This window comes from Solenopsis invicta, chromosome 2, assembly GCF_016802725.1.
Source record: "Solenopsis invicta isolate M01_SB chromosome 2, UNIL_Sinv_3.0, whole genome shotgun sequence".
Lineage (NCBI taxonomy): Eukaryota > Metazoa > Arthropoda > Insecta > Hymenoptera > Formicidae > Solenopsis > Solenopsis invicta.
This window is the reverse complement of record NC_052665.1, coordinates 22,211,071-22,230,931: the sequence shown is the minus strand read 5'-3', so window position 1 is coordinate 22,230,931 and position 19,861 is coordinate 22,211,071. Positions and strand designations below refer to the sequence as shown.

At 43.5% G+C, this 19,861-nt stretch overlaps 2 protein-coding genes across 3 annotated transcripts; both read right to left on the bottom strand.

Moving 5' to 3' along the window:
- Positions 1 to 1,616: 1,616 nt before the first annotated feature.
- On the bottom strand, positions 1,617 to 19,280 carry LOC120356961. Of its 2 annotated transcripts, XM_039445969.1 has the most exons (7): positions 3,674 to 3,993; positions 3,489 to 3,586; positions 3,226 to 3,279; positions 2,885 to 3,035; positions 2,522 to 2,681; positions 2,001 to 2,178; positions 1,617 to 1,752 (listed from the first exon to the last, which is right to left on the bottom strand). In XM_039445969.1, exons 1-6 carry the CDS (start codon positions 3,857 to 3,859, stop codon positions 2,057 to 2,059), a joined length of 771 nt encoding a protein of 256 aa, XP_039301903.1. In that variant the 5' UTR covers positions 3,860 to 3,993; the 3' UTR covers positions 1,617 to 1,752; positions 2,001 to 2,056. The 2 variants fall into 2 exon arrangements, with proteins under 2 accessions (XP_039301903.1, XP_039301902.1); XM_039445968.1 differs by lacking the exons at positions 1,617 to 1,752; positions 2,001 to 2,178; positions 2,522 to 2,681 and adding exons at positions 18,519 to 18,704; positions 18,803 to 19,280 and having other exon boundaries at positions 2,908 to 3,035; positions 3,674 to 4,608.
- On the bottom strand, positions 6,324 to 7,457 carry LOC120356998 (proteoglycan 4-like). Its single transcript, XM_039446177.1, has one exon. The coding sequence runs from the start codon at positions 7,455 to 7,457 to the stop codon at positions 6,324 to 6,326; it is 1,134 nt and encodes a 377-aa protein (XP_039302111.1).
- Positions 19,281 to 19,861: the final 581 nt, after the last annotated feature.

The window sequence follows — 19,861 nt, the reverse complement described above, 5'->3', positions numbered from 1 at the left end:
TTTTTTCGATAACGTATATTGACCTAATCTATCAGTTATATACACATATCAGCATCAAGTGTTCACAGGTCATCATGAGGAATCAGTTCGCAGCGATCACGGAGGTCAAGCAATGTTCAGCGGAGTCGCAACTTGGATGGGTGACCGCTTGAAAATTTCCGAAAAAATATTTCCGAGATTTTTTTTGCGAAAAATGTTTTTTAAAATGTTACACAAATATTGTTTTGTTTATTAGAATTATGTGATGTAATAATATTTATGTAAATATTTTGGAAAAATGGGATGCTTCAATGCAATATTTCAAAAAGCGGACATCTTAATGTTGCTGCAATCTTCCAGCAATGTTGCAGCAATGTTTCGCAATCAAAATGCAATATTATAATGTTTCAATAAAATCATTCTGCAATGTTCCTGCTATCTCTTTGTGATGTATGGGCATATATACCCAGATAGCAAAATGTCGATATTATGCCAGCATAGTGCACTCCTGTCTGCGGCATGGCATGTCGGCATATTTGCAACAATTGAGTCGCCATATGAGGCGTATGTGAGCAACACGCTCTGCTGACATATTTCGACATGATTTGCCGTCATAATGCTGACATGACTCGCCGTCACAATGCTGACATGATTCGCCGTTACAATGCTGACAAGCTTTGTTGGATTTATGTATAGTAATAACGATAGGAAAGAAACGTACAAATATATATTGACAAACAATATATTTATTAAAATATACAGACAATTCAACATATCAATTAAAACTTTCTTCATTTAACAGAACATATAATTCAATCAAGACACAAAATTCTAATACACATTCTAGAATACATTTGGTGTCATATTTTATCTAAAAAAAAAAGAATAAATAAAATTTTATAAATCATATTTTAACAAAATTTAAATCATATTTTAATAAAAGTGACTATTTGACAAAAGTGACCACTTATAAAAAAAAAGGGATTTGCTAGCATCCCTATTCTCTTCAATATATGATTGTTTCCTCCTTGAAATCTTGTTACAGTCATGCTTGTCTTTCTTATGTGACTTTTTAATAGAGTTTACGTTACAAAGCGGCTCCGTCGTCGACATATTTATCGGAGTTGATGTACCATTTTCATCTTTTCGATTTGGAGTATCCGCTGCTTTCGAAACGCTTGTATTAGTCTCGAATATTTTAACGTTATCGCGTTCTGATGAAAGATCTTCGTTTTTCCTCAATTCTTTGAAACGTCCTACTGGTGTCACACATCTGGAACAATCAATCTCTTTTGATGTCGCTCGTGCAAGTTTGTTTTCTTCCTGCGACATCTTGTCATGACTCGACAGTGAGCAGGATCGGCGACTTTTTAATAGGCGTATGAATCTTAAATTCCTCATCTATATTTTTGCATCCCAAAAGCTTGAAGTCACTTGGCATCTTGATGTACTACTGTGCAAGGACATGCTTGTCGACTTCTTTTTAGGCAGCATGTCAGGTAAGTCTTTTAATCCAAGAGACTTATCCCTATATAAGATGTCGTTTTCCTCTCCATATTTACTGTTTTTCTTGCAATATTCGTAATTACAGCTTTCATTAAAACTAAAAGTCCTTTTGTTACACTAATCTTTAAATTTATTTTCAGCAGCAGTGCTACAACTAGCTTTTACAATTATATCAGTTTTCTTTGTTTTGGAAATCAAGTTATCATCTTGTAGAGAAACATGCATCCGCTGAATAGATAACTGTTCTTTATGACTGTACCACTTATCCTGTGAAAATATTAGTATAATTAAAATTAATGATAAGTAAATATGTTGCATATAAAATTTATAATTAATTTCAAGAAAGAATGAAAAACATCTATGTTTGAATCTATTTTTATATGGTATTGAATTTTGTTTTAATAAGATAAACATATAAAATAAAAAATATATATGTAAAGTTCAATAAAGATTTGTACGAATTGATTTAAAAATAAGAATAGCAAAGCAAAGAATAATAAAATATAATTGTGTACATAATTAATTGTCGGTGTTTGAAGAGTCACCAGTTTCGCTACTATTCTCAGCATTTTCAACATTTCTGCAGCTCTTGTCGATTTCGGAATCGTTGTTTTGACGACCTCAATGCTTCTGTGATAGCATCCTTGAATACAGTTTGCGTTAATTGAAAATTGGGGTTTGCCGCCATTGCTTCTGTGTGGACAAAAAAATAATATAAATTAATGCAATTTTTCCATGTTATTATGAGCTAAACTTTTTACAGTTTTCTTACATTTTTCATCTTTTCCTCTTCATATTGGAAAAATGTAACAAATTTAAAAGAGACTTATTTCATTGTTGAAATAAAAGGTAAATGGTTGCAGTCAGCAGAAAAAGCAGCTTTGTAACAGTTGTAATATTTTTTGATTTGATGAGTTCTTGCCTGATCTGAATGTATAAACCAATCATACTAAAAAATGTGACGTTAGTTGAAAAATTGTTTCTTCTATTGATTGCAACCATGTTAACATATTAGCTTTTGAAGAAATATACGCACCTTCACAAGCTTTTGCAAAACATAACCTTTTGAATATGTTTTTTCCTTTATATCCCGTGAAAGTAAAGTCGATAAAGACTTTATCATTTGCAGACTCCTTTAATATAGAGTTGGCACAACTCCGTGCTGTCCAGCCACCAACATGACTAAGATATCGAATCTACAATAATCAGAAAGAAAGATTTCATTGCAATACTTATGTTATAATCATTTTGTTATAATCATTTTGTTATAATCATTGATATTTATTGAATTAAAAAATTTTTGTAGTATTATTCTATATTTAACAGTATATTGCATACAAACAAAAAATAAAAAAATAATATCCCAATTATTACATTGGATATGCATATTTTTACTCACAACATCGGTATATACTTCGTTTGATAGTCTGTCGAAATTCATTAAGTCTTCTGGAGATTTGAAAGGAAGACATGTTGGTTTGCAAGGAACCTTGGCATTTTGAATAAGAGCAGCCTTAATTGCCCTTCGGACTTCGTCCCGAATTGTTGACCTTAAAAATATACATGTTTCATATATTCTAATCTCTGTTTCTCTTCGACTTATTATGTAGTGTTGTCACAATTTTATAAATCATGTCCTAAGTAATAAATAATATTAAATTTATAATTTTGAGACTAGAATCTGTTAAACAGTTAACGTGCATGCGTGCGTGTGCGTATAGTTGTCTCTAATAAACTTACCCGAGTTGATCAGTTATCTTTTTGGGTAAATCATGTAATTCCCGCACAATTTTTCTGGAATGACATATTTACATTAAGTTAAAAAAAGTATCTTTAAACAGTACGGTATACATGAGCAAGTTCAAGTTTACAAAGAGGCTACGTCTTGCCGAGCGATTAAACATGATTGATTTTTATCCGCAAATCCAATCGCTTGGCCTAACAGCTTTATCAACTTGAGCTTCTCCAATGCAATATTTAATAAATAAATATATTTTTCTTACTGCACATTGTCTCGGATTTGCAACATCGTTTGATTTCTTTGATTGAATTTGGAATAGAGAGACATCATTAGTATTGTAGATACGTCGAGTTTGTAAATCTGAAATTTTAATTGTCCAGTGATTATTTAAATTGACACAAATGATTTCGATATTAGTTAAATAGATAAAGGATATAGGAAATTTACCTTTTGGAAATAATTCTTGATCTTGAAGAGACGATGTATCACAACAAACAGATGTGAAATTATAAGAATCCGAATCCCTTTGTTTTGTTTGTGAACGCTTGCCAGAGTAGGAAGTACTTTGACGTGTTTCAGTATGCTGAAGTTGACCAAATGAAGAAGTTGGGGAACGATCAATTTGAGATACATGAACAGTACGATTTGATGGTGAATGTGGAGTCAGAGAGCAGTTATAATTGGAACCGACATCAATAGTACGGTCAGATAAATGTGGAGTTAGAGAACGGTTCTCGTGAGATTCATGAATAGTGTGATTTGATGATGAATATAGAGTCGGAGAGTTATCAGATTCAACATGGACAGTATAGTTCGATAATGATTGTGGAGTTATAGAACGGTTCCTATGAGAATCTATATAGGTTGTGCAATCTGATGGTGAATCTATGCGGGCAGTACGGTTTGATGATAAATGTGCAGTCAGAGAGCGGTTGCTACGAAAATCTACATGAACAGTACGATCAGATGGAGAACGTGGAGTCAGAGGATTTCTTTGTAAAAATGACGTGCTTAAAGGTTTAGAATGAGAGGAAATATTTTTTAACAAAGGTTGTGACAAGGAGTGTTTTGGCAACATGAGTTTTCCGACGTGTTCATCTTGTTTTGGTTCATTTTCTGAAGATGTTCGAACGTGTTTATCTTGTTTTGATTCTTTCTTAGAATATGTTCGAACGTGTTTATCTCGTTTCGGTCCTTTCTGAAAATGACTAGCCATTGCTGATTTGAGTTGTTGAATATCATCCTTAATAGATACTGAATCGTTTAATAAACGTTTTCGTCTAGGTGACTCGTTTTCAGATGAGGAGGTTGCAAATGGGACCATATCTGCAAAACGCGTTGGCTGCTTTGCATTCCTAATTGCTCGTTTCATTATGTCCAATCTAAAATAAATATAATATGAAATTGATATTGATGATTCATGGAAAAACGTCCAATTTTATTAACTTTTCTTGACCAAAGAATAATAAGCGTCAATATAATATTAAACTGAATTAAAACAAGTATAATAGTACTTAACGGTGATCATATTTACTTATTAATTTGTGTGTGTGTGTGTATGTTTGTGTGTGTGTATGTTTGTGTGTGTGTGTGTGTGTGTGTGTGTAAAATTTTACTTATTTATTAATAGATTAATAAGGTAACTGTATCTTATATGGTTTACTTCAACTTTGTGACTTTTAATAATTTTTGGCTGAATCCAAAATTAAAAACATGGATAAGTTTAAAATAGGAAACATTTCTAAATATTAATTTAAAAAATTAGACAATTTCAAATATTTACGCGCATACAGTAAAGATAAAAAAAAGTGTCATTTAGGTCATATTGAGTACATACGTTATTTAATGTGGCGTAATTATATTTTTTCTTTTTTATCAAGTGTGTAACGGTACGCGGTTTCGGTCGGTTCGGTGACGTGCGGGAACTTCGGGATCGGACCGGATAAGGCTCGTCGGTTGGTCAGGTGTCCGCAATGACTATACCCAGTGTTTTACGTAGCAAAAGACAGTGGATGCTTTATTGATAATAATAGTTGCAAAAGAGTTGACAGAATGAACGGAACGGAAATAAAAGAACTAACAAAATAGCGAGATATGAAAATAAAAAATAAAAGATAATGATCGCGCTAATAACAGAGAGATCGCAAAGCGATACCGATAGAGGTAACAATATGGCTGGTGCTCGGCTTACCAGTTACGCGGCGCGGTTTATATCTAATGCTAGAACTATCTATGTACAAGTTTTTCGGCTACGCTAAGAAGTTATGCGGGCGGCTTGCCTGTACGGTCGGGGGGTCGCGGGGCGCGGCGGGATTGGCTAACGCGGTCGTGTAAGCGTGTGCGCAAATGCGGGTCGTTGCCGGCGCGGTCGCCGCCGCGATTCGCCCGAGCGCGCCCCGTGCAAGTGGGGCGCTCGATCGACAGGTTGCTTGTGCCCTGCCGATATGGGTTACGAAGTTTGTCGGTTTGATGGTAACGGTATTCGAGGACGACGTTGATTGGTCGAGAATGCTCGGCCGGTGATGATGACGAGAATGCTCGTCGAGGATCTCGGACGTGATTGGTCGAGGATGCTCGGCCGGTGATGATGACGAGAATGCTCGTCGAGGATCTCGGACGTGATTGGTCGAGAATGCTCGGCCGGTGATGATGACGAGAATGCTCGTCGAGGATGTCTGAGACGACTGGTCGAGGATACTCGACCGAGGATAGCGACGGGAATGCCCGTCGAGGATATCGGAGTGCGACGAGAATGCTCGTCTTTAAGGAGCGATCGAGAATGCTCGGTCTGTGGACGGGTCGGATAGTCGGACGGATCTGACTTGTGCGTTCCCACTGCCGGCTTATATATCCGAACGCGCGGTCGAGCAAGCCAATCCGCGCGCTCGGTCGGTTGAGCCGGAGTGAGAGCGTTACGGAACGCCACGGCCGGCGCGCGTGTCGCCGCGTGGTTGCACGGCGAAGTTCGGCTGTGCGCGCACGTGGTCCTCGGCTGCACTCGGCGTTCGGTGTTCGGTGGACGGAACGGAGGCGCACGGACGGTGGAGGGGCGTATCGTTACATCACCTCTCCCCGTTTAAGTGGCGAACTTAGGCCACTACGCCGGGAATTCCCGCACGTAGTGGCAACGCCCGGTGCGATCGAAACGCAACGTGTAGCGGCGTGTCGCCAACCGCACTTTATACACTCGCGACACTCTCGCGGCGTGGTACGGCACATGTATAATTAGATCGTCATTGACGCGTACCGGTACGGACGGAAGGGATCGCGGTGTGGTGGCCACGGGAGTACGGATCGTGGATGTTGGCGTGTCCTTTGGAGTGGCTGGTGTTTGTGACCCTTCCTCGTTGGCGTTGGCAGCGGCGGCTGGCTGGGTTGACAGGGCGGCTGGCTGGGTTGACGGGGCGGATGGCGGAATCGCTCGTTCGGTGGTCACCGGTCTCGTGTCGCTGTCTGGTTGCGTGGTGATGGAGGCGGTGACGGGTGCGTGGTCCTCTTCCTCTAGATCGGAAAGGGTCCCGCCGAATACGGCCAGTAGGGTTGCCCTAGCCTTTTGTCGTGCCGTCGGGTGGTGTGGAGGTGGTACTGGCTTCTTCGGCCGGTCCCGGTCTTTCGGCGCGGTAGCCGCAGAGTACTGCACCTTCCCGTCGGGGTCGTCGGCCGGCGTGGCCGAGATGGCTGCCGGCGTCGTTTTTCTGCTCGTTGGTGCGCGGGGTCGGCTTAGCGGCGACGGTGGCTCGGTCAAGAGCGCCGCCAGTTTCCTCGCGTTGACAGCGGAGGATCGCTGCACTCGTACTCCGACGACCGGTGCGCTTTTTGGTCTGTGACAGGCTGGTTGGGCCGGCTGCGGGCGGGGCACCAATTTCGTGGCTGCCTCGATGAGGGCATGCGGCGGCGCTCGGACGCTAGCGACTGGTTTCCTGCGCCTTTGGATTGGAGCTGCCCCAGATGACCGTACGGGTACTCCGTATGAGCTGGCGGTCGGCAGCGGTGCGGCTCTGGACGCCCGGTGGTTGGGGGTCGGCGGGAATAAGTCCGGCTGTTGCGTAGCTGTGGCCATGGCTTGTGCCCACAGTTTCTCGAACTCCTCGTCGTCGTCAGCTGGTGCTGATAGTAACGCGTCTAGTTGCTCCATCGCTAGAGGTAACTTTCTGCGGTTTCCGGGTCGGTTGGTCTGCCTTATATACCTCTCCGGGTCTGGGAGAGGGTGCTCCTTCCCTCGGGATGGCATGGCTCCTGGACGTGATTTTCACGTGTTCATCTCCTGGCAGGGTCATCGGCATCGGATTCTGCTGTCTCATGGTTGCCGTGGGTTTCGTCTGCTCGGTCGTCATCTGCCCGGTCGTCGTCCGCACGGTCGCCGTCTGCTCGGTGGTCGTCTGCTCGGTTGTCGTCTGCTCGGTCGTCGTCTGCTCCGGTGTGATCGCTTGGTTCGTCTTCGTCATCCTCGGCATCGGTCTGTTCGGCAACGGCTTCTTGTGTGCCCGGCTTAAGGTCTTGCACGTGGACTCGACGGTGCCATTTGCCCTGCGGGTCTCGGATGTCCACGATCACGGGGGAGTGTATTTTGCGGACTTCGAACGGACCGGCATACTTAGGGGCCAACTTGGCGTTAAACCCCTGGCCCTTATTGGATAGCAGATGTTCTCGCTTCCATACGGTGTCCCCTAATGCCGGTTTCCATGCGCGCCTACGTAGATTGTAGTGCCGCTCTTGCCGGTTGAAGGCACGTGCCAGGTTGGTTCGCACGACTTCGTAGGCCTCCCCCAATCGCTGTTGATTGGCGATTGGTGTTGCTGCCGGTATGGGCCGTTGATCGCGGAGTCCGGTCGGTTCTTCCAATTCGCGCCCGTGGTTTAAATAGGCGGGCGAGTATCCGGTGGCGTCGTGCGGAGCCGTATTGTAGGCGAACTGCAGGGCGCCTAGTTGCTGGTCCCATAGGCGGTGGTTGTTCCCCACGAACTGTGCTACCATTGTCTTGATCGTCCGGTTCGTTCGTTCAACGGGGTTGCAGTGAGGGGAGTAGGCCGGTGTGGTACGATGTTCTACCCCTAGTTCCTGCAACAGGGCTTTCATTGGTCGCCCTATGAACGGCCTACCGTTGTCCGAGATGACCTGCCGGGGACATCCGTGCCGGTAGACGATGCGGTCGGCGACGTGTTGCGCAATGGTCGCCGCGGTCGCTCGCTGCAGTGGGCTTAGCTCGACCCACTTCGTAAAGCGGTCTTGCATCACTAGTAGCCACGTATGGCCACTAGTGGACCGCGGAAGGGGTCCCACCAAGTCCATCGTGACTTGCGTCCACGGTGCGTCGACATGGGACGTGTGCAAGAGTCCGGCTGGCCGTGTCTGCGCGTGTTTGTGCCGCAGACAGCTCCGACAGTTTCGGACGTACCGGGCGATGTCGGCGAACATCCCCGGCCAATAGTAACGCCGCGCGGCTCGGGCAATAGTTTTCGCGATTCCCAAGTGCCCGGCGGTGGGGGCATCGTGCACCTGGGTCAGGATGGTCGGTCGCTTCGGTCGCGGGATACACCGTTTCCACTGAGTCTCGGCCGGCTCGTCTTTGAAATCGGTCGAGTGAAGGATACGACGGTAGAGTCGGCCCCCCCGAATCTCATAGTCAGGGAAGTTTTCTGGGCGCCCACGCACGTGGCGGAACTGTCGGCGGTACCAGGTACACGCGGGCAGTGTTCGGTTGCAACACACGGAGGGCAGGCGGGAAAGTGCGTCTGCCACGCGGTTGAGCTTCCCGGCTCGGTACCGTACGTCAAACGAGTATTGTTGGAGCTCGAGTGCCCAACGCCCGAGTCGTCCGGTGGGAGAATCCATGCGGCGTAGCCACTGGAGGGCCTGGTGGTCGGTGATGACCGTGAATTCGTAGCCCTCCAAGTAGCCCCGCAGGTGTCGGATTCCCCACACTACGGCCAGGCACTCGAGCTCGGTCGCGCTATAATTTTTCTCGGCTCCGTTCAATGAGCGGCTTGCGTAAGCAATGACGCGTTCGCCGTCTTCGAACTATTGTGACAGGACGGCGCCTAGCCCGTGCTGGCTGGCATCCGTCTGCAGCAGGAATCGTCGCGAGAAATCCGGACACGCGAGGGTGGGTGCGGTGGTTAGCGCCTCTTTCAAGCTTTGGAAGGCGCGCTCCTCCTCCGGACCCCAACGCCACCGAGCGTTCTTCCGCGTGAGCTGGGTAAGGGGTGCCGCGATGGCGGCGAAGTTCGGTGTAAACCGTCGATACCACGAGGCCAGCCCCACAAACTGGCGGATCTGGCGGATGTTAGTGGGAGTTGGCCACTCGGTGACGGCCCGGACCTTGTCCGGATCGGTGCGGATACCTTGTCGGTCCACGATGTGCCCGAGGTATTTTAGTTCGGTGCGGCAGAAGTGGCACTTCTCTGGATTTAATTTTAGGCATGCTTCGCGCAGTCGGCGGAACACCTCCTCTAGGTGTTTTAGGTGGTCGGCAAAGGTCGGACTGGCAATAATAACATCGTCCAAGTACACAAACACGTGCGGCTCGAGTTCGGGCCCTAAAATCCGGTCGAGGAGTCGTTGGAAGGTGGCCGGGGCCGAGTGCAAGCCAAACGGCATCACCGTGAATTGCATCAGGCCGCGACCCGGTACGGTGAAGGCCGTGATGGGACGGCTCTCCGGCGTTAGGGGGATTTGCCAGTACCCCTTTTCTAGATCGAGGGTCGAGAGGTACTTGGCTCCTCGCAACTTGTCCAGCGTGGGTGTAATATGCGGCAAGGGGTAGGCGTCCCGCTCGGTCACCTCGTTGACCTTTCTGAAGTCGATGCAGAAGCGGTGTCGGCCGTCCTTCTTTCTGACGATGACCACCGGGGAGCTCCACGCGCTGTTGGAAGGCTCGATCACCCCGGCGGCCTCCATTGCATGGACCTCCTCGTCGATGATCCGTTGCATCGCGGGGTTCCGTGACCGATACCTTTGTTTAATGGGGTGTTCGGTCTTCACCCGGATATGGTGCACGGCCTGGTCGGTGGGTCCTTGAACGTGTTCGAACTTAGCGAGCTCGGTGGCCAGAAACGCCTGTAGTTCCCGCTCCTCCTGCGGGGTGCGTTCGGTCATCCCGGCGGTGACCCCATGCGTGGGCCGAGGCTCTTGGTGTCGTCGGGCTCGAGGTGGCGGCGGTGGTGGGATGGTGAGACCAAGCTCGGACCACAAATCCGTCCCAATCAGCAAGTCACTCTCCAGGGAAGGGAGGAGCTGGAACGTGTGCTCCAGCCTCCGCCCGGCGACGTGCAGCGGGAGGCGGACTCGCCCCGGCGTGGTAGCGGTGGTCCCGTCGGCCAGGTGGATGGTCTCGTTCTGGACCTCCGGCCAGATGCGCAAGGTCTTGGCGTGTTCGGCGACCCGGCGGTTAATCATTGAGATCTCGGCCCCGGTGTCCAGCAGGGCCGAGAATCGGCGCGGTCCGACGCGCACCGTGATGTGCGGTCGCGGCTGGTACTTTATCCGGATGCGGGCCGAGGGGCGGACGCGTCCTCGGCCGGTGGCGCGTTTCCCGCTCGGGGATGGCACTCCCTAGTCAGGACTCCATCCTTGCCGCACTGCGAGCAGAACTTTCGGGCCGGTTGCTTGCAGTTGAAGCGGCTATGGCCGCGCTGCTTACACCGCCAGCAGGCGGTGTTTCGGTCGTAAGGCTCAGCGGTGGTGGCGGCGGCCGTGGTGACTTTCCGCTTCTCTGCCCGGTTCTCGCTCTCCTGAGCCTTGGAGATCTCCTCGAACTCGGCGGCCTGCTCTGCCAGGTCGGCGAGGTCGGTAGCGTCGGTGAGGCGCACGTAAAGTTTATATTCGGCCCTTAAGTTCTCATATAACCGGTCGACCTTCTCGGCCTGTGTGAACCCGCCTGCGCGCCGCATTATGGTTTGCAGGGCGGTCGCGTATTTGGCGTAAGGCTCCTTCGGTTGTTGCCTGCGCTCCTGGATTTCTCGGGCGAGCTTGGCCTGGTATCGCCGGGGCAGGTATTGCCGTCTGAGGGCGTGCGTAAAATCGGACCAGGTGTCCCAGCTGTCACGCTCGTCCCGGTACCAGGCCAGCGCTTCGCCCTTCAGAAGCTCGGGTAGGCCAGCCTTCATTTGGCTGTCGGTATATCGGTACTCCTCTTGTAGTTCGGCTATCCGCTCCAAGAAGGACAGCGGGTCCCGGCCGTCAAAGTGGCAACCCCACTTTCTCATTTGGTTCATCACCTTGCTATGGGAACCGTGGTCGGTCGCGTTTGTTAATTCGGGGCCCGGCGGTGGCCCGGAGGGACTGGGCATTGCGACAAAATGATTTTTCACGCGGTGGCGGAGTTCCTCGGTGGTACCGGAGGCCTCAATCTGATACGATTGGGCCAAGACTTCGAGTTGCTCTCTCGGTAAGCGATCTATCCATTCTGTCAACGGCATTGTTGTATCTGGGTATAATCAGTCGGTCGTTTAAAACGGTCCCTGTTCGGGCGCCATGTAACGGTACGCGGTTTCGGTCGGTTCGGTGCGGTGCGGGAACTTCGGGATCGGACCGGATAAGGCTCGTCGGTTGCTCAGGTGTCCGCAATGACTATACCCAGTGTTTTACGTAGCAAAAGACAGTGGATGCTTTATTGATAATAATAGTTGCAAAAGAGTTGACAGAATGAACAGGAACGGAAATAAAAGAACTAACAAAATAGCGAGATATGAAAATAAAAAATAAAAGATAATGATCGCGCTAATAACAAAGAGATCGCAAAGCGATACCGATAGAGGTAACAATATGGCTGGTGCTCGGCTTACCAGTTACGCGGCGCGGTTTATATCTAATGCTAGAACTATCTATGTACAAGTTTTTCGGCTACGCTAAGAAGTTCTGCGGGCGGCTTGCCCGTACGGTCGGGGGGTCGCGGGGCGCGGCGGGATTGGCTAACGCGGTCGTGTAAGCGTGTGCGCAAATGCGGGTCGTTGCCGGCGCGGTCGCCGCCGCGATTCGCCCGAGCGCGCCCCGTGCAAGTTGGGCGCTCGATCGACAGGTTGCTTGTGCCCTGCCGATATGGGTTACGAAGTTTGTCGGTTTGATGGTAACGGTATTCGAGGACGACGTTGATTGGTCGAGAATGCTCGGCCGGTGATGATGACGAGAATGCTCGTCGAGGATCTCGGACGTGATTGGTCGAGGATGCTCGGCCGGTGATGATGACGAGAATGCTCGTCGAGGATGTCTGAGACGACTGGTCGAGGATACTCGGTCGAGGATAGCGACGGGAATACCCGTCGAGGATATCGGAGTGTGACGAGAATGCTCGTCTTTAAGGAGCGATCGAGAATGCTCGGTCTGTGGACGGGTCGGATAGTCGGACGGATCTGACTTGTGCGTTCCCACTGCCGGCTTATATATCCGAACGCGCGGTCGAGCAAGCCAATCCGCGCGCTCGGTCGGTTGAGCCGGAGTGGGAGCGTTACGGAACGCCACGGCCGGCGCGCGTGTCGCCGCGTGGTTGCACGGCGAAGTTCGGCTGTGCGCGCACGTGGTCCTCGGTTGCACTCAGCGTTCGGTGTTCGGTGGACGGAACGGAGGCGCACGGACGGTGGAGGGGCGTATCATTACAAGTGTTAAAATTATTGACTAGGCTACATTGGTTCTACCTTACAAAAAGTTTTCTTTTTTCGACTATGAACAAAATGCTATGACGAAAATATACATTCAATACAGTGTTATTAATATAAATATATAACTATATTAATATGAACTGTGGAGATTAATAACTATTATTTGATAGTTATAGAAAGCAGTAATTTTCCTGCAAAATATTAGATCATGAGAAACATATAATTAAGAAAATTCTACTTTTGACTATAAACAACAAAATATACAAACTGAGTAGTTAACTGTTGCAAACAAGTCACATTAACAATCTCTAGGACATACCATCATTATTTGTTCAATTCATCATATAACTACTTAGAAACAACAAGTAAGCCATATTGGGTACTAGGCCGTATAGAGTACAATTACCTTATAACAATTTGCGAATGTTTATTACCTATTTATATTGCAGATGGTTAAATTATACGTTGAATCAGAACAATTGTGAAAATTACTATTATAGTTAATAAATTAAGTATAATATAAAATATTTTATACTATTTGATACAATAAATTAATTTACTTATTTCTTATACATATACTTAACGTATTTTTTATGTGTAATATACAATGTTAACTTACATTGATATAGTTGTACATTTATTAAAAGTTCAACATTTGTCGAAGAATATTCTTCAGTGTGCAATACAATCACGTCCTATAAGTTAGCGGAACAAAGTGAGCAGAATCAATTCAAACTAATTTTTTTATTTGTTGCTCATTTGTTGCTAAAAAGTTGCCAAAGAACAAAATTTGTTGCTCTATTAATTTTATTTTTTAAATAATGCTTTGCTAAAGGAAGTTTAAGTTAGTGGAACAATACCTTTATATCGAAGAAATAACGTCAAAATTTGTTGCTCACAAAATATGCTACTCTCAATATTATTACTTGCAAAATAAGCAACAATAACAATAAACAATCACCAATTGTACAGACAGTTACAATGGTAACCTACAAGAAATAAATTTGTTAGTTGGATAACTATGTCTTCAAAATAATCCTCAACCATCGTATTATCGAAAATGTCTAGATCTGAATTTGTTGTTAACAATAAAACACTTTTTTTTTGTTTTACAATGAAGAGGAAAATCTTCACATGCCCCGCTCTACGACGAGGGAGTGCCACCGGACTAATCAGCAAGGCCAACGCAATCGGGTTTAATCCTGTCAAGACCACCCCCACCGGTCCGCCACTATAGCAACACTTACCCAACGAGGAGGGGAAAGACACCCCGAAGCCCGTGCTCCGAAGTGTGAGGAATTCGATGAGGGTACATCACCAACGATACTACCTCCATCGCCTACCCCCTAAAAACCTCTCCCTGAACGTATTCACTCCGAACTATGAGTGCCTTCGGCCAACAATACGTTATTCCTTCTAGAGAACAATAAAACACTAAAATTAATTAATTTATCAAGAAAACGCAAGCATCGCGCGCTATAGGCAGCGATATCAAGAGTAGCATATTTTGCAAGCAACAAATGAGCAAAAAATTTTGACGTTATTTTTGCGTGTAATTTTTTCAATATAAAGGTATTGTTCCGCTAACTTAAACTTCCTTTAGCGGAACATTATTTTATAAAAAAATTAATACAACAAATTTTTTTCTTTGGCAAGTGTTTAGCAAGAAATGAGCAACAAATAAAAAATTAGTTTGAATTGATTCTGCTTGACTTTGTTCCGCTAATTTATAGGATGTAATACAATCTAGATTGAAGTATACATATGAGCTACTTTTTTTTATGTAATATATCATAAATGGTTTTTTTGTGCAAGTATAAAGTGTAATGTATAATATATTTATTAATAGAATATTTTTGCATTTTATTAAATAATTTCTTAACGATTTATTAAAATATTAATTATGTATATGTAATAAAATATTCAAATTATTATTTTTGGTGCGGAAGTAACAAATTAGAAAATAAGAAAAGCCTATATACACAAAGTATTAAAATATTTATATTAATGCCATAACAATGAATTTATCAGTACTTTGTGCACTTGATGTTTTGTCGGAACTACTGAAATCTTCATTAGCACTGTTATTTTGCCAATATGGCATTTGATAACATTTTGCTTCAATTGTACTTGCAGACACAACAAAAGTTTCAATACTCAAATTTGAACACTTAAAAACTCCTATACAAGTTAATGAAATTCCGAAAAAATTATCTATACAACGAAATTTTTTAACAACCAAGTAATGAGTTTTTTGAAATATCAAAATATTGACAATGATGCAAATGGATCTATCTTGCAACAAGCAGCAACAATTATGAAATTGAAGTCCTAATGTAAATCTGTCTGTCTGCAACTTGGAATATTGCTGTGCACCTGATAGTTCTTTTGGAATTGGACCAGTCTTGTGTTTTTTACGAACAGTTAATAGTTTGCTAGTTTGGTGATCTCGAAGTGACTTCCTGTTAATCTGTCTATCATGGTTTGATTCTTCAACCCTCCTGCGTGCAATTTGTTGCAAAGGAAGATGAGGTTTTCTGCAATATCTCTTGAAAGTATGCATATTATTTTCATATGCGAAAGCAGAGTATGACTCAAGAGGCCCCAGAGTCTTAACATCTTCTATGACATGTAACAGTCCATGAACATTAAACGACATAAAAGATATTCCATAAAATGTTGAACATTTTTTAACGTACAAACGTAAAGCAAGTTCTGCAAAAATTAAATATTCCTCAGTCGGCGAAGTATAAGATAAACAGCGCAATGCTGTGTGTAAAAGCAAGAAATGTTTATATAAATCATCCGGCAAAATACCATTCAAAACCACTGGCCCGGTATAAAGAAGAAAATGTCGAATTTCGGTAGCTTTATAATTGGAATATTCTTCAATTCGTCTCGGAGGTCGATTAAAATCCCTCGGATAATATTTAATAAGATGAATAAGTCTTTCTGAAATCTCAGCTATTTTAAAACTTGGAAGTCTACTCGAAACTGAATACTGGCCACTAACCCATGCTGAGAATAACTTTTTCCCTATACCAAGATATATGAAATGCATGCTTTCAAAAGGAATTTGACTAACCATACTAATTGGGATGTGTGACAACGGAGTATCTCCTTGTTTAAAATGATTTTCGTCCCGTCGTTCTGCATAGTCTACATCTGTACGAGCAACATGATCAATTCCAAGAAAAACAGGTCGTCGTTCATAAAATTCGCCGGATACTTTGCATTTTGAACACGGGTGAAAAGACGTATGACTTTGTGGTTCAAAATAAATGCTCGCGCTGGAGCATCGGCTATAAAAGATCTCAGGAAATTGGTAGTCTCTTACCGTTAAACACTATTCCACCATCTTTAATTACAGTATTAACTTCATCGACAAAATCTTTAAAGAAGTCAACAGCACTTAGAAGTTTATGCTTTCCTCGGTAGATTCCAACAATTTCTGGTCTACTACCAGAAATGTTGGCAATTCTACATTGTATAGGCCAAATTTGAATTTGACCTGACCTGTTCAAGGTAGCATCATCGGTGCTAAAGTCAATTTCCAAATGTTCGGGTATCAAAGTTTGTGAAACGTTTTCAAGACTGTTGTTTAGCCCAATTACGAAACCCGTATGCAGATACTCTCCAGGAGGAACGTTTCTTAACTCGACGGATACACGAGGAGTTTTTAACAAAGTTCGTACATCCTTTGGGAGATATGACAGACAGTTATGGGAACGTAATGTCTTAAGAATTATATTCCCTTGTACGTGATTAATTCCACACTCAATAAAACAAGTCGCAAGTTTTTCTGCGAATGTAGAAGTAGAGTCTACATTATCCTCAATGCTGTATTCACTATCGTAGAAAGTATCAGAATCTGAAGAACTTAAAACATTTTGAACTTCTACTTATATTGAAAAACTAAATCAACTGACTGTTCTTCAGTCGTTGAATCTATTGAAGAAAGATGCTCAAAAGAATCCCTACGTTCAAATATATTGTTACGATGATTGTGTAACAAATTATCTGATACCTCAACTATGCAAGTACGTCTCAATTCAGCTGCAATTCGTTGACGTTGACGAAAAGAAATGTGGCGAAAAGCCCGACGACTACAAAAATTACTGTGCACAAGTTGTTTATATTGTTTCATTATGTTGCTAATATTTATATAATTATTGCAAATGTAAATTAAAATAATTAATTGTATAAAATACAATTAAAATAATTAATGTAATTAAAATAATGTGTAAATTGCACAGCACGGGAAAACATGAAAAAAATTGGAGGACGTCTACATGCAGGAGTGGACTGCGTGGATTGAGGAAGGCAGTAAAATAATCTGAAAGTATAACAAAATTGAGAGATTGATTTTTTGATTTTGACAGACAAAAAATAGTTTTAAAAAGTATTATACAAAAGAAATGTTTTATTAGTTCCTACATGACTCATCATATGATAATTTATCAGTTTGTGAACTGCAAAAACATTTCTCGTATAACTTGAGAATCGAAAATAGGTATACAGAATACGATTCTCACCTTCAATTTCGATGAAATTAGGCTCCTTGGACGCGTTTGTACACAAAACAAAAAACTCTGATAGAAATAATTAGCACTAGCAAAGTAAAATATAAATCGTTGAACTTAACAACTATTTAGGGTTAGGAAACTCACGAGATTGCGATGTTAACTGTTCGGTGGTTACATGCGCACGCTCCGTGGCAACGCTTCCAACTCGGAGAAGTCGTAGCTCGGAGGTGGGAATCAAATGGTAGTTAAATTTCTTTTCGCCAACGTCAGCAAATTGCAGCTGAACTGAAACGTAGTTGCATTGAAGCATTAAACAATTTGTTACACAATCATCATAATAAAATATTCGAACGTAAGGATTCTGTCGAGCATCTTGCTTCAATTGATAATTCAACGACTGAAAAACAGTCGTTTGATTCCAATGTAGTTTCTCAATCTAATGTAGTTGATTTAGAAGTTCAGAATGTTTTAAGTAAGAGTGAACAAAGCTTTTCAGATTTTGATACAACCTACGTTAGTGATAGCAATAAAAACAGCGTTGAGGAAAATAAGGATATTGTAGACTATACTTCTACATTTACAGAAAAACTCCTCGTGTATCCGTCGAGTTAAGAAACGTCCTGGAGAGTATCTTCAAACGGGTTTTGTAGCTGGGATAATTAACAGTCCTCGAAACGTTTCACAAGCTTTGATACCTCAAAATTTAAAAGTAGGTTTTAGTCCTGATGCTACCTTAGACAAGTCAGATCAAATCCAAATTTGGCCTATTCAATGTAGAATTGCCAATATTTGTGGTAGTACACCAGAAATTGTTGGAATTTATGAAAGAAAACGTAAACCTATAAGTGCTGATTTCTTTAAAAATTTCGTTGAAGAAATAAATTCAGTAATGAAAGATGGGGGAATAATGTTTAATAGTAGTGAAAATGAACTGAGTGATAAATGAAGTGAAGCTATCCGACGTCTCAAGACTTATTTTTTTTTGGTTTGCGAAGAGGAAAATCTTCACAACGCTTACTTCAGAATTGACAATACCATTAAATTAAATAGCCAAAATTAACCCCAGTCAGAACAGCTATCGTCTGACCAGGAAAAGACCCTAGAGTCTGTACTCCATTTTACATGTTTCAGATGTAAATAATTTTTAACAATAGAGAATGAAAAAATATTTACCTTGAAAACGTACACCTTTATTGATTGGACAGCCTTCATATGACTCATAAGGACCTTTCTCAGTAACTATTTCAAAACTTGCTTCTAGAGCATAATAGTATCAAAAATTGGGCGTTGAGTTCCTTAGCTCCATCGCTTTCAAATGTATTAACATCAACGCATTTGTTAATCCTTGTACACTAATATCTGAAATTTTAAAAATAAATTAAAACAAAAGCATTGTATATAATATGCAAATTATTATGTAAAATATCTCAGCTTCGAGTATATTAATTTTTACTCACATATTCAGACTCATTCGACTGAGCCCTTAAGTTCGTCATGTTGCGCATGATGAGAATTGTCTAATAACTGCCTACTCTCTTAACGTTTCCGCTTTTTAGTTATTCTTTGCACCTCAGTCGTCCGAGCTGAGAGCCACTTCCTTCTCCTGTATCCAGGTAATGGTCTCATCAGCTGTCCTATCAAACATGTACATCTGTTTGGCACCTGCCAATGCGTTTTGTCGAGCGTGCGCCAATTCTTTCAAGTCCTCCCACTGTTGCTTCGTTTTGTCAATTTTCTGGAGTATCTTGTTTTTCTCTGGATTTTTCTGCTCAATCAACCTTTGCCCCTCATCAAGAACAGCTGATACATGTCACTGGTCATTAAACCAGCTAGGAAATTGTTTAATATCAGCAATTCCACGTGTTCTACATCACAACTGTAATCCTTGGATGAAGCAATCTTTAATTATAATATTTACTAATTATCAATGCCAAGTTCAAAATAATATATTATATTATTAGGAGTACAAATTGAAAACCGCCGTTTTTTGTCAAAATTTGAGGATTGATTGTTGAAAAATGGTTACATACTTATTCTTGAAAGTATTGTCCATCGCTGGCCACTACTTTCTCCCACCTTTCGGGCAGCATACGAACCTCGCGTCGAAAAAACTGCTCGTCTTTTGCGGCGATCCACGAATCGACCAAGTTTTTGGCCTCTTTGTAATAATGGAAGTACTGCTCAGCCAGGCCATGCGCCATTGATCGGAACAAGTGGTAATCTGAAGGGGCGATGTCAGGAGAATACGGCGGATGAGGTAAGACGTCCCATTTCAATGTTTCCAGATAGGTTTTAACGACCTGAGCAACATGTGGCCGAGCGTTGTCGTGCAGCAACATCACTTTTTCGTGTCTTTGCTCGTATTTTGGCCGTTTTTCCTGCAATGCTCGGCTCAAACGCATTAGTTGTGTTCGGTAGCGAGCTCCTGTGAGGGTTTCACCCGGTTGCAACAGCTCATAATAAATCACGCCGAGCTGGTCCCACCAAATACACAGCATGAGCTTCGAGCCATGGAT